Here is a 14799-nt window from a genome sequence, read left to right as displayed (position 1 = left end):
TGGGGGGTCAGTAATACATTTTCATATCCAAAAGTCAATGGTTTTTAAGATAATTGCCAAAAACCGATTTCAACATGTTACGAACTACAATTGTATGATACCACCAAGGCCACAACATTATATGACACTTATACCTTTTGCATCATCCTATTTTGGAATTTACTTATTTGGATTTCTACACTTTTCGCCTTTACTACAGCCACAAAACGTGACACATTTAATGTTCCTGTCTCTGCAAGTGCACGTTTTGGTACTCATACATGCTCTTGGGCATTTGCATGGAGGAGGCAGGTCATCGGGCCTGCACGATACTGGCAGTATCACTGGTGTTATGCCAACGTCCGTTGCTTCATACCCATACTGGAGTGGATCTGGTTTGGTGACGGCAGGAGTTGGGGCTTGCAACCACATCTTACACTGAAGAAATGCTCGCTTTATGTGTTCTCGTAGCGTTGATGAACAGCACACAAGCTGGTTGAAGTCCAGTTCTTTCTCCAGTCCAGTCCATTTTCATATCCAAAAGTCAATGGTTTTTAAGATAATTGCCAAAAACCGATTTCAACATGTTACGAACTACAATTGTATGATACCACCAAGGCCACAACATTATATGACACTTATACCTTTTGCATCATCCTATTTTGGAATTTACTTATTTGGATTTCTACACTTTTCGCCTTTACTACAGCCACAAAACGTGACACATTTAATGTTCCTGTCTCTGCAAGTGCACGTTTTGGTACTCATACATGCTCTTGGGCATTTGCATGGAGGAGGCAGGTCATCGGGCCTGCACGATACTGGCAGTATCACTGGTGTTATGCCAACGTCCGTTGCTTCATACCCATACTGGAGTGGATCTGGTTTGGTGACGGCAGGAGTTGGGGCTTGCAACCACATCTTACACTGAAGAAATGCTCGCTTTATGTGTTCTCGTAGCGTTGATGAACAGCACACAAGCTGGTTGAAGTCCAGTTCTTTCTTGGAGTTGTGGTACTGCTCCCATCGATATTCATCGAAAGTGGAACAGTCGGTCTTCTTTAATCCAGACACAAGGAACTTTTCAGCATTGCTTGTTATCTGTGGTGACAGTTCTTCTACACCAAACCCTTCCAGTAGGGAGAGATCGATGGATGCTTTCAGGCCAGACAGCTTTGGACCCACCTTGCTGGTACTGTCGCAACCGCTGAGAGCATGAATGGCTGGGAGACACGACACCAAACCGTTGTCCAGTTGATCAACCAACATGTGGACTGGTACAGTTTTCTTTGTTTTCCGGTTACCAAGCTTCACGTACAGCTTTTGTAGTTGCCAGGTTGTGTTGAAGTGGAAGATGAGGTTGACAAAGACATCTGTGTCAGGCGAGTCGACCAAGACTGATTGAACCCCGTGTTTCACAACACCATCATTAATATGGAACATGATTCTGTCGTCGGCTTCTTCTTGGTTGCTTGAGAGCTCTGCGATCTGTGTTTCAGTGCCAGCTAACAGTTTCCTGCATTCACCCCCATATACTCCTCCAAAGAATATTTCTTTTGGGGGCCTTATATCTGTCACTGCTTTCTCCCTCTTCAACCTCCATAGGTTCTGGCTCACTATTGGTTTTTACTGATCTCTTCGACTTCAGAATGTAAGTGGAATAACAGGCTTTTGGCTTTTGATGGTACTTGAATGTGTTGCTGCACATGTTTATTCTTGAGATGACGAAAGAATCATCCAATTGTTGTGCTGCCATCCGGATTTTGGCACGACCATCATCAGTTCCTGAAAAAAGTTTCAGCATGAGTAAAATCTATATGGCCAACTGCTGATCTTGTAGCACTTCATGTATATCTATCTATAATTCCAGTAATCTCTGTACGTCTGTCTGTACGTCTGTACGTTTGTTTGTCTGTGACCGCTGTTTCTCGACAACCACGGGTCCGATATACTTTTAACTTGCCAGGTATATTGCTGGGGACCCGAGGATGTGCCTTTTCAAGGTTTCATATTAATCGGACAATTACTTACCGAGCTATGTCCAAAAAACGATTCAACCAATCAGAGAGCAGCGAACGATCGCGTGTGCCGAACGTGGCGGGCACACTCTGCCTCGGATGGCACATTTGAGAGCGTATTCATTTATTTCACGTTTGCAAACTATGTTGGCGTTAAACTATGTTTTACAACTAATAAAAACGAATTTGCGATTCATTCGCTTTCCTGCGCGTTTGTGCACGCGATGGCGATTTCTTTACCAAACTCCGGAAGCCGTTCGCTTTGGACCAAACCATTGCATGTAAATAGAGGGGGGGGATTGTCACCACTCGCAAGCCGTTCGCTTTGGACCAAACCATTTCATGTAAATAGAGGGGGGGGATATAATTTTAGATATAGATATAGTACGGGCATGCCCTAGTCTATCTATAATTCCAGTAATCTCTGTCTGTACGTCTGTACGTCTGTACGTTTGTTTGTCTGTGACCGCTGTTTCTCGACAACCACGGGTCCGATATACTTTTAACTTGCCAGGTATATTGCTGGGGACCCGAGGATGTGCCTTTTCAAGGTTTCATATTAATCGGACAATTACTTACCGAGCTATGTCCAAAAAACGATTCAACCAATCAGAGAGCAGCGAACGATCGCGTGTGCCGAACGTGGAGGACACACTCTGCCTCGGATGGCACATTTGACAGCGTATTCATTTATTTCACGTTTGCAAACTATGTTGGCGTTAAACGATGTTTTAAAACTAATAAAAACGAATTTGCGATTCATTCGCTTTCCTGCGCGTTTGTGCACGCGATGGCGATTTCTTTACCAAACTCCGGAAGCCGTTCGCTTTGGACCAAACCATTGCATGTAAATAGAGGGGGGGGATTGTCACCACTCGCAAGCCGTTCGCTTTGGACCAAACCATTTCATGTAAATAGAGGGGGGGGATATAATTTTAGATATAGATATAGTACGGGCATGCCCTAGTACATACAATTCACATAAAACTTGTAAACTGAATCCAAACTGGAGATTATGGTAAAATTTACCTGTTAACGTTTTCCCTGATGCAGTGTTGCATATAATGCATACAGTCCCATCGTAAACTGCTTCGTCTGCTGGGCTTGATAACACTGAAGTTTCCTGTACAAAATATTTTTGATTAATTAATGATATGGAACAAATATTGTTTCAGATTGATTTAATGTGCATATAATAAATGCAACTATTATTTAAAAACTTACCATGTTTTAGTCACAGCAAGCAGGGATCGAAAGTAGAATTACTTGCCATCAGAGAACACTTTAACACTTCACCTAAACACCTTCACCTAAGAACAGAGGAGAAAGAGTTAAATTGCCTGTAATCTAGGCCTCTTCGGCCTCTACTTGCTTCTCGGTGCGACGCCATGTTGTTTTATGGGATACCGCTGCCTGCATGCAGGCTCAACGACAAAACACCCATGACCGGAATTTCTAGCCATGTCTAGACTCTAGTCTAGACTCTAGACTAAATTCTAGTCTAGACTCTAGTCTAGACTCTAGTCTTGACTCTAGTCTAGACTCTAGTCTAGTCTAGACTCTTCAGGAATCAAGTAATTGAACAATAGGAACAGGAACAGGAACAATTACGAATAATATTGTAGTTCGTAACATGTTGAAATCGGTTTTTGGCAATTATCTTAAAAACCATTGACTTTTGGATATGAAAATGTATTACTGACCCCCCATAATGTGGCCATTGCGCAAATTTTGAGTGGTCGGGCAACCTCCTAGGTCCAACGGTTCTGTAGATACAGTCACGGCAAAAAAGGGGGCATGGCCCAAAAAGGGGTGTGGCCATTTCAGCTATTTCGCCGTCAGTGGCAAATGTGTTACCAACCAAATATTGTTCCTGGACCTTCAATTAGTGGATTCCTGAAGAGTCTAGGTCTGTACAATAAAGTGCATACTCAACCACCATGAGCTACTAGAGTAACCGCAGGCATCGTGAATACGTGAGGCTGTGTGAATCACCCTGATAACTTTTGTTATATCTGTGGGAAATACACTCCACGTAGCCAGTGCAAGAACCTTACCAAGAGGGTGAAAGCTGCTTACAAGTATTATTTTGAATGTAAAGTTGGAGACCAAGACAAGCTGGGCACCTCATGTTCGCTGCACCGTGTGTAACTCGCGCCTTATGCAGTGAGTGGTTCAGTGGTAAAAGGAAGGGAATGCCTGTTGCTGTGCCAGTGATATGGTGTGAGCCAACGAATCATCACTCTGAATGCTACTTTGGTATGACAAATATTGCTGCTTTATCAATGAAAAACAAGTCAAAAATTGTATATCCAGATTTTGAGTCTGCTCTGAAGCCGGTCCCCCATGGCTTGGATCTCCTGTGCCACTTCCACCAGAAGCTGCTGCAGATGAAAGTGATGACAACTCTGATGATGCTATGGGTGATATGGATGAACTGTACGAACCTGCGTCTGAAGAAAAGAAGCCACACTTGCACAATCAAGAAGAATTGAACGATCTGGTGAGAGACCTGTCATTGTCAAAGGAGAAGGCTAAAGTGTTGGGCTCCAAACTACATCATTGCAATCTCCCAGAGGAAGGAACCAAAATTTCCTGCTTCTGTGATCGCAACACAAACGTAGCTGCCTTTTTAAAGAAAGAAAATGATGTTTCTTTCTGTGCTGATGTTAATGGCCGAATGCATGAGCTCGGAAACAAACATGTGCCTGATGAATGGAGGCTCTTCATAGACTCCAGCAAAGTGATCTCAAAGCTGTTTTGTTGCACAAGGGTAACAAAAAAACCTTCTATTCCTGTAGCTCATGCTATCGGCAAGAAGGAGACGTGTCGGAGTCCATGGAAATCCTTCTAAAAGTGATTAATTACTCAGATCATAAGTGGAACATTTGTGGTGATCTAAAAGTGATTTCTCTCCTCCTCGGACTGCAGCTGGGGTACACAATATACATGTGCTTCTTGTGCCTATGGAGCAGCTACGATGACAGCAATCATTATGTTGTAAAAGACTGGACTGAAAGGCATGAACACATAGTTGGCAGGTACAATGTGCATCATAAGCCATTGGAAGACACACAAAAAGTCTACCTTCAACCACTTCACATCAAACTTGGCATGATGAAAAACTTCGTAAAGGCATTGGATCACGACGGTAATGGCTTCCGATATCTCAGAGAAAAGTTTGGCGGAGAGGAAACTGATGCTAAACTCAAAGCAGGCATTTTCGTTGGGCCCCAGATCCGACAACTGATGGGTGATCCCGAGTTCAAAAATAAACTGAACCCACTTAGGTTTGCAGCATGGCAAGCATTTGTGTTGGTTGTGCAGAACTTTCTTGGGAACCACAGAGCTGAACAGTATGCTGAGTTAGTGGACAACATGCTAAAGGCCTATCAGCGAATGGGCTGCAGGATGTCTCTTAAAATGCATTTCTTGCATTCTCATCTTGATTTCTTCCCACCTAATCTGGGTGAGGTAGACTGAGCATGGCGAAAGGTTGCACCAAGACATTTTGGTCATGGAAACGAGGTATCAAGGCCGATTCAACCCAAACATGATGGGTGATTACTGCTCGTTCCAACTACGAGAGACCAATTCCACACACAAGCGCAAGAGCAGGTGTCTCATACACTTCTGAACAAGTCTGAACAGTTTGGCCTACACTGACTATATTGCAAGGAATAGTGTAAACTTGCAGTGTTGTTTTGGAATCACTCACAATGGGGGCAGATTTCCCTTACAAGTTTACACCCTTCCGAATATTACATGTTCCAATGTTTTATTAACTTCTTTTTCTGCAACCTGTTCATGTTCTTGATTATACACAGAGACAGACTTATAAAGCGTCTCCTCACCCATCGGAGGATCGAAAAATTAGCCCATCGGCGTGAACCCCTTGCTCATCCAATCACTCGAGAAGGACCTCAGATCTTGAAGTCACGACTGAAAGAGGAAAGGGAACCCCTCACTTGTCTGGCAGACACATCTGTGTATAACAGATTATACACAGATTATACAGCACATTATACACAGAGATCAATCATTGTTATCTAAATATGACGTGAAATTAATTACTAAGCACTGATATTAGATGTACAATGTGGCGATCTGCAATAATGAAGTATCTAATATGGCATGCCAAGTATCATTAATACATATACATATTTTGAAAACCTGACGTGCTGGCTAAATTCTGACTGTAGATGTGAAATCAGCGGCCCAGATTTAGCCAAGAACACCTGCATTTCCCTTAATAGCAGACGAAAAGTTTTTTTTGTTGTTGCCCAGTGTTATTGATGAATGTGCATATTAATGATGACTGTGTCTTCGATCGCAGGTGGGTCCATTGGCAGCTCAGCACATGCATAATTGGTGTGACATGGAATAATGATGCGTAAATAACCACCATTGTTCTAAGAATCCCACATGGTATACCCCAGCTACCATCAGTTTGGTTTTGAGGGCTCTTACCAGGGTAAATACATCCTCCTTGGTACAATCCTTGCTGGCCACCTTTACATCAAACTGCATCAGGCCAGCCGGGCATTTAGTGATTCTACTCTGAAAGTGATCGGCAACGCGTTGTACAACGCAATTGGCAAGCTGTGGATCACCACCCCCTTCTGGGATCTTCATTGGACCGGGTTCACTGTTTTTGGAAGGCAAGGGCCAAAGTTTATAGTGTTCATGGACTACATACTCTTTTTCCCATCTTACACATTTGTTCATAAATTCCATGCAAGGACCCTGCTGTGACTTGGTCGCTAATAACAACAAGCTTTGATCTTATGCTAAGAGCATCCTTCCTCTTCACTCACAACATCCATTGTTTCATTGGTTGCCTTCCCCACCACTGTAAATAACGTTTAGCATTTCAAGCGCTTCATACATCATGTCCAGTGCGACTCACATCTTGTCCCGTCTGTAAGAAAACCAATATATAGAACCATCAGCCATTTGAGCAGGACCCCGGCTGATCAGTTCAACCTCAATATGTGGTGTTCCTCCTAATACCTAGTTGGCTTCTTCGGAAATTTCATCAAGAGCAATGTAGCTACCTTTCTTTAAATATCGGCCATCGGTGAACAGCTGGCTCGCATGATCTACATATAAACTGTAGTCGCGAGCCGGGTCAAGGTTTTGCACTGTTTTTATGGCCAGACAAGTGAGGGGTTCCCTTTCCTCTTTCAGTCGTGACTTCAAGATCTGAGGTCCTTCTCGAGTGATTGTATGAGCAAGGGGTTCACGCCGATGGGCTAATTTTTCGATCCTCCGATGGGTGAGCAGACGCTTTATTGGATTCGTTTTGGTCTTCTGGTTGGAGGCATTAGCCCTAAGGCTAGCTGTGACCTCATCATCAAGCTGACGTACCTCTCTATGACGCTCCCCTTTCTTATGGGGGTTATCTACATCCCCCTTGTGATAAAATATGAAGAAGAGGATTCGAATGGAATAGCCTTGAGAAGGGAATATAACAGGTTGTACGAGAAAGGAGGAGTTTTTGGTTTCGTATCTGTCTTTTGTGAGCGAACGCTCAAGAAAGGTATGACGGGGAATGAATGATCCTCTTGCTTATTGACAATGATATGCTAGTAGAATCTGTGCTGTTGTTCTGATATCATTTGTTGTTCTGTGCATATAGGGTATGTGGAGATAGATTTCAATAAAGTCTCATATCTGGAAACGAGGTCTCGACTTGACTATTCAAGTCTCGATTTCAACGAGGTCTCGATTTCTGACGTCTCGACGGGTCTCGACCCAGACAATCAATCGCTTCACCCAACTTGAAGCCTACCCTCTCCCAAAGATGAATGACATGGTCAGAGAAGTATCTACCGACCAGGTATTCAGTACCTTGGACCTCTGCAGTGCATACCACCAGATACCAATCAGGGAGGGTGATCAACCTTACACCACTTTCGAAGCTTGTCAAAGGCTGTATCAGTTTTGTATAATTCCCTTCAGTGTCACAAATGGGGTTCATGTTTCCAACGGGTGATGGATGACATTTTAACCAGGGAACAACTGAAAGACGTCATTCCACTATCGAGAAGGAAGCTTACGCGATTGTGGAAGCCGTCACATGGTGGTGCCATTTCCTTCTCGGAAAACATTTCCAGTTAATTACGGACCAACAGTCCGTCGCGTTCATGTATGACGGACGTCATACGTAGAAGATTAAAAATGAGAAAAATCGCGTCAGCGTGTACAATTAACTGACTTCAGTTTCAACATCATTTACAGGCCGGGATGAGATAATCTGGCTGCCGATACACTGTCTCGTCCTGTCTTCTCGGAATGACCACCGGTGATTTATGGGATATTCATAATTCGCTCTGTCACCCCGGGGTGACTCGATTGGCTCATTTCGTGCAAAGCAGGAATTTGCCTTTTTCCATAGATGACGTCAGACGTCTTTGCAAGGCATTCTCCATGTGTGCCAAAGTAAAACTGAGTTTTTATAAGCTGTCTATGGGGACGCTGATTCATGCCGGACGGCCGTGGGAGTGTTTGACCGTTGATTTCAAGGGTCCGTTGCCAGCAGCAGGGGGCGCTGATATATTCTTACTGTTGTTGATGAGTACTCCAGCTTTCCATTTGCTTTTACATGTGCAGACATGTCTTCTGCCACAGTTATTGAATGTTTGCGGCAATTGTTCTTAATGTTTGGATATCCTGCTTTCATTCACTCCGAGAAAGGTACGGCTTTTCTGTCTCGAGAGATAAAACAGTTTCTCCAGGATCGAGGTGTCACCACGAGCCATACCACGGAATGGGCAATCCTCAAGGCAATCCTCAACCAATCCTCAAGGCAATGGCTTGGTGGGACATTATAACGGGATTATCTGGAGAACCGTGTCTATCAGCCTGAAGTCGCATGATTTACCTTCACAGTGGTGGGAACGTGTACTGCCTGATGCACTGCACCCAATCCGGTCGTTATTGTGTACCACTATGAATGAAACTCCACATGAAACAATGTTTCACTTTAGGCAACGTATTGCTATCGAGCGAGTGTTGCCCTCTTGGTTGGCCAGGCCCGGTCTGGCTCTTCTCAAAAGAGCGATCAGACAGAGTAAATACGAGCCGTTGGTCGCCGCGTGGAAATTCTAGAGGCAAATCCAGAGTATGCTCATGTGAGGCTGCAGGACGGCCGTGAGACTACTATATCTGTTTGCCATCTCGCGCCTTGCGGCAAGGGAAACGAGTGTGTTGCTGACGATGCGGGAAACAGAATCTCGGGTTCACCCGTCAAAGCGGGGTCGCAGCAAGAATCGACCGGGGATAAAGTAATGTTTGACAATGTCAAGGTAACGGAGATCCCCTTGGAGTCAGGGAGATCTCAAAAGGGGCAGACTGATGAGGATGATTCTCTTTGTGAATCCGGGGACCCTGGAACTGAGGAGATTTATCAAACTCGTGCTGGAAGACTGTGCCAACCCCCAACTCGTTTCGGTTGGTAGAGCTTTGCTTTGTTACTGCCGCGTTGCCTATTTGTTTGTTCGCTAGCTTCAATTTTAACGGAGGGTGAATGTGATAAAAATGAAGAAGAGGCTTCGAACAATAGCCTTGAGAAGGGAATATAACGGGTTGTACGAGAAAGGAGGAGTTTTTGGTTTCGTATCTGTCTTTTGTGAGCAGACGCTCGAGAAAGGTATGACAGGGAATGAATGGTCCGCTTGCTTATTGACAATGACATGCTAGTAGAATCTGTGCTGTAATTCTGATATTATTCCTTGTTCTCTGCGTATAGGGTATGTGGGGATAGATTTCAATAAAGCCTCATATCTGGAAACGAGGTCTCGACTTGATTTCATAACACCCCTGTGGGCTGGAAACCTTCAGGTTTGTAGTGCATGCTCGATTATTTTCTGAGACTCGGGGGTGCAGGCCTCAGCTATTGCCTTGATGAGAACGGATATACGGAGCTTCGACGTGTAGCCTCAAAATGTAGTTTTGGGGCTAGGAGACCTGACGGGGTGGACAGCGGGTCCCAGCGGGCGAGGCTGAACTACTATAGTCCCCCACCCTCCTCCACCCCTGCCCGACCCCACGTGACATCTTATGATATGATAACACAATCTTAAAATGGAAAATCTCTTCTATTTTATAAATGCATTTTACAAGTTCAGGTCCGAATAATAAAATAATCTCCATGCGCTGACATGTATATTACATGTTATTACATACATGGAACACTCAGAATCATGAGTGGATCATACATTACATGCATATGTCATGTAAAATTACATATTATTACATATATGGGATCACACAGAATAAATAGAACGGCACTCGATAGAGTGCATACCTCCGCTAGGATGAACAGTTTATGTTTTGTATCCACTGATAGGCCAGATCTGGATTCGGACCTGAACCAAAATCGAATCGGCTTATTCTTGTCACCCATCTAACACATCCACCAAGTTTAGTGATAACTGGTCCACAAGTTTATAAAATATCATGTTGTATAATTGCTTTTCACCCAAACTCTCAATGGTGAAGAATCACTTAATAAGTAAACTAGCACGGCACTCAGTCGAGAGCATACCTCCGCCTGGTTGGCCATATCACTCATTGGTGAAGAATCAGTTAAAATTTCAATAATTCTCATGTCCAAATCCATATTCAGATCTTCACCAAAATTTAATCGATTCGTCCTTGTCACACACACAACCTATCCACCAAGTTTCATCCCAATCCGACCACAAATTTTTGAGATATTTTGTTCACAAACAGACAAAGAGACAAACAGATATCGGTGAAAACATAACATCCATCCACCTTTGGTGGCGGAGGTAATGAGTAGATCATACATTACATGCATGAAAGCAATATTACTATTATAGAAACCATGAAACATCACTGAATGTGACATGCTATGGTGACGTTCCATCTCGGTAAAGGCAAACGCCGAATTTTAAGAAACCTTGTCTGTGTACCAGTCATACCTGGTGCATTCAAAGAGTTCATCCGAAGTTATTAAAATGCTAGGCTCATGGCAAAGGGTCTATTGGGGTCTTGAGGGTGTAAGGTGTCTAAAGGGTCATGAGGGGTTAAAGGATCGAAAGGTTCAGGATGTCTAAAATATGTAGGGTCTGAGGGGCTATCGTCAATGGTTTGCAAAGGTCTAAAAAGTCTAAATGTCTGAAGGGTCGACAGTCAAAGGTTTGTAAAGATCCAAAGGGTGTAAGGGGTCTGAGAGTTCAAAGGGTCTAAAATACAAGGTATGTAACGTCTTAGGGATCTAAAAGTTTGAGACTTAAGGTCTCAAAGGTATATTCAAAGAGATCGTAATTCATGCACGTAACAACATGGTGCCTGTTGTTAAGTTCACAAACTCTAGTATTCTATATGGCACTGGGGTTTAAAACAAATGGGTAGGCCTGCACGAATTTCATCTAGCCTTAAGACTCGTGGGCCTTGTCAACAGGTTATTTGCCAGAGATCCAGGCTGACCTCAAGGAGAAGACACCAATGAGTCTGCTGAACGAACTTGCTCATTTCAACTATCTGAAGCCACAGTACAAGGTCATCAAGGAAGAGGGTCCTCCTCATGCCAAGGTCAGCAATGAAAGTTGGCCCCCTTGATCCATATGAATTGAAAGTCCTTTATAAATAAATATATGGTGCCTCAAAACAGTTTACTGAGAAAATGTGTCATATATTATTTTGGTCCAGTTGCGTATTGTTTCATTATTTTTTTTTGAAGCAGTCATTGTGATAATTTATTTCATTTTGTTTTTATGTTGCTGGCCAAGTTTATCTTCATGTTGTCTCATGTGCAAATATTTTCATATTATAAATTCGTATCTCATGTAATACCTTTTGGGCCACTCTGTACTGCAATGCATCAACGGTCCATTTCATGGCCTGGCATCCATTTGCTTTACCCCCTTAGATAACACACTTTATTGTCGTCTTCCCTGATGTAGCTCTTCACAGTGCAGCTGGTGCTAGGTGAGCAATGCTGCGAGGTAACAACATACACGATTAAGAAAGCGCAGCACATGGCAGCTCAAGAAATCCTTGACAAGACGACGCTCAGCAAGCCTGTCCCCCGTCATTTGAAGCACACCACAAGCAGCAACTCGGCGAGCACAGGTATTTAGATTTCATGTTATCATTGAAGGTGGACAGAGGATATGTTTTCATCCCAGTCTGTTTGTCTGTGAGCAGGATATCTCAAAAAGTTATGGACGGATTCGGATGAAATTTGGTGGACAAGTTGGGTGGGTATGTGACAAAGACGAATTGATCAGATTTTGGTGAAGATCTGGATGCAGATACGACAATATTTGAAGTGATCCTTCACTCTTGAGAGATGGGTGAAAAACAATATATAGCATGACATCTCAATAAGTTGTGGATAGGTTTTGACAAAACTTAGTGGATGACCAGAGTATGTGACAAGCCGATTAGAGTTTGGTTCAGTTCTGGTTCCAGATCTGGCCTATCAGTGGGATATAAAACATAAACTGTTCAGTCTGGCAGAGGTATGCGCTATACCGAGTGCCGTTCAAGTTTATATTGTGATGGATGTCATCACGGATAACTCTAAGAGGCCACCGCATCTATAAAAAGTTCACAGACGCCATCCACAACACTCACCTCTAACCGGATGCTCATGCCTTGTGTCAGCTTACCGTACCTGTGAGATGACTGAAGCAGATGGGGAACCATGCCGGCAGCCACGCAACAGATGTGAATTAGGCCACAAACCAACATTACGTGCTGCACCATGTCTTATATCAGAGAGGAATAAACCGCTTCGCCTAATTACCCCCATAGACCAGACGGATCTCTGAGAAATGTGAATGTTAGGTGCATTTTGGGGTAAAAGTTGGGAACCTTACTTTTTAACATAATTAAGGTATGCTGAATTCGATTAACCAGGTTTCCAAGCCAAATTTGAGTTTTTCACCTTCTTATTAGCATAAACAAAATGGCCACTGTCAAAGAAGGATTATTTGGAGAGAGATGAGGTGCGGAAGAAGAGAGGTGTGCTGGTCTCATCAATGTCCACCAATCGGTTGGTTTTCGGAGAATTTATTAAGTATCATTAGGAAGAAGAAACTCGGTTTAATAAGCACAGATTACATACAAAATGTCACAGAGTTCACTTGGTTACAACATAGAATTGCACAGCATAACGGTAGAGCAGGTCAGTCGTCGTCTCCACCTCCCAGCTTTCCGACTTCCTTTTACGCATGTAAAAGTCCTTGGAAGTCCCTCTCAAGGGAAAGATGGGGATTTGCACACATTATGGTTCCATCTGGCTTTGCTCCTGCAAACCATGGGAACTCGTAGGTATGCTTTGAGAGAATTGCGCACAGATGTTTTGTAGAAAAAAGGTTCCTTTCGGGTCTCCCTGAGCAAACATTACTTCTTTAACATGATTCTCACTGCAGTACTCCCTTTGGATTTCTGTCAGCCTGAAGAATGTATATCTGATTTCATACAAGCATTGCTGAAAAAGAATTCGGTTCGACCACATGTTCTTTCCACCTCACAATTCCCAATACAGCATTACTCATTATTCAGCTCAAGGAATACATTTTCCATATGTATAAAGAGATGGAATGATTCAGACATTTTATACAAACTTTCTGTGATTTTCCTGCAAGAACTACAATTAATTCAAGATAGTATTAATTAATTAATCCATGTAGAAGTCCTACTTCTACACCGCCAAATTGCCATTTTTGGACAATTTCTTTGAACAAGCATTTATATATCATGTATATACATGCAGCTCTTTCACTTAACTTTATGTTTACTCCAAAATGCACCGAGAAGCTTATACATGGCCTTTTTTCATAAATCCGTCGAGTCTATATTATGGTTGGCGACATATTGAAAGAGACATTCAAACCGATATTGAAATTGGACACTTTAAAATGGGAAATGTTTTTAATAAGACAATGTTTCCGACAACCATTTATTCTAAAATTAAGTATACATGGCTATGAAGCACAAACATTCAGGAATGTCACACATGTTGTTTTGCCAAACTACATCAAATTCATACAAGAGGTCTGATCATCAATCTGTTGCTGACAGGCACACATTGATGTGCACCTCAACTCTGAATAGCGACATTTGCAGCATCGAGTCTTGCATTGCTTCTGGCATGCACAACAAATCATCTCGAGGCAACTTTCTGGGATTGGACTCGGTGACATCAGAATAGGCTCTAGTCCTGAATCACCACGTTTCCATCCCATTTACACAGGTGCAGGAAGGTCAGGTATGGCACAATGAGCATTTCTCCATACCATGGCTTGATAGTGTACTCGCATCAAATGGAAATGAAGAGCATCACTTGTCAGTGACATTGCTTCTGGTTTACCAGTCTTGGAGAACAACATATGTCGTGCTGAATCAACAGAGGTTGTTCTGTGCACATTGTATATTCTGCAGACGAACGCTTCTGCAGATTTGATTGTCTCCTCTGTGACTTCACAAATGCCCAAATTCCTCAGCAGTTTATGGTGCTCTTTGAAGACTTTCCATGATGTTCGTTTGGTGTGATTTGCAAAATAGGAGGTGGTGTCACACCCAGTTAATGCGTGAAATGGTAGCAGTGCTGTGGACAAACTTCTCGGTAGATTGTTTAAAACAGCATCAATTGGTGTATAACGCCGTTTCTTTGATGTACCTGACATCATCCAAAGATGTTCACACTGTGCACGTGGGAAATGGGAAATTCAAAACTCAAAAACTCAATATTCAAAAATTCTAAATTTGGCTTGGGAACCAGGTTAATCGAATTCAGCATACCCTAATTATGTTAAAAAGT

General features: G+C 43.0%; 1 protein-coding gene across 1 annotated transcript in view; it reads left to right on the top strand.

Moving 5' to 3' along the window:
- The window catches only part of LOC144888681 (sterile alpha motif domain-containing protein 9-like), a 47599-nt gene that overhangs the window by 13156 nt on the left and 19644 nt on the right, over positions 1-14799 (top strand). Inside the window, exons 3-4 of the mRNA XM_078767500.1 lie at positions 11431-11561; positions 11933-12101. Of these exons, the coding sequence (XP_078623626.1) occupies positions 11431-11561; positions 11933-12101 (300 nt within the window). The remainder of the gene's footprint in view (positions 1-11430; positions 11562-11932; positions 12102-14799) is intronic.

Source organism: Myxine glutinosa, chromosome 13, assembly GCF_964187855.1.
Source record: "Myxine glutinosa chromosome 13, kmMyxGlut1.1, whole genome shotgun sequence".
Lineage (NCBI taxonomy): Eukaryota > Metazoa > Chordata > Myxini > Myxiniformes > Myxinidae > Myxine > Myxine glutinosa.
The sequence above is the reverse complement of the archived record's forward strand: the minus strand, read 5'-3'. Positions and strand labels throughout refer to the sequence as shown.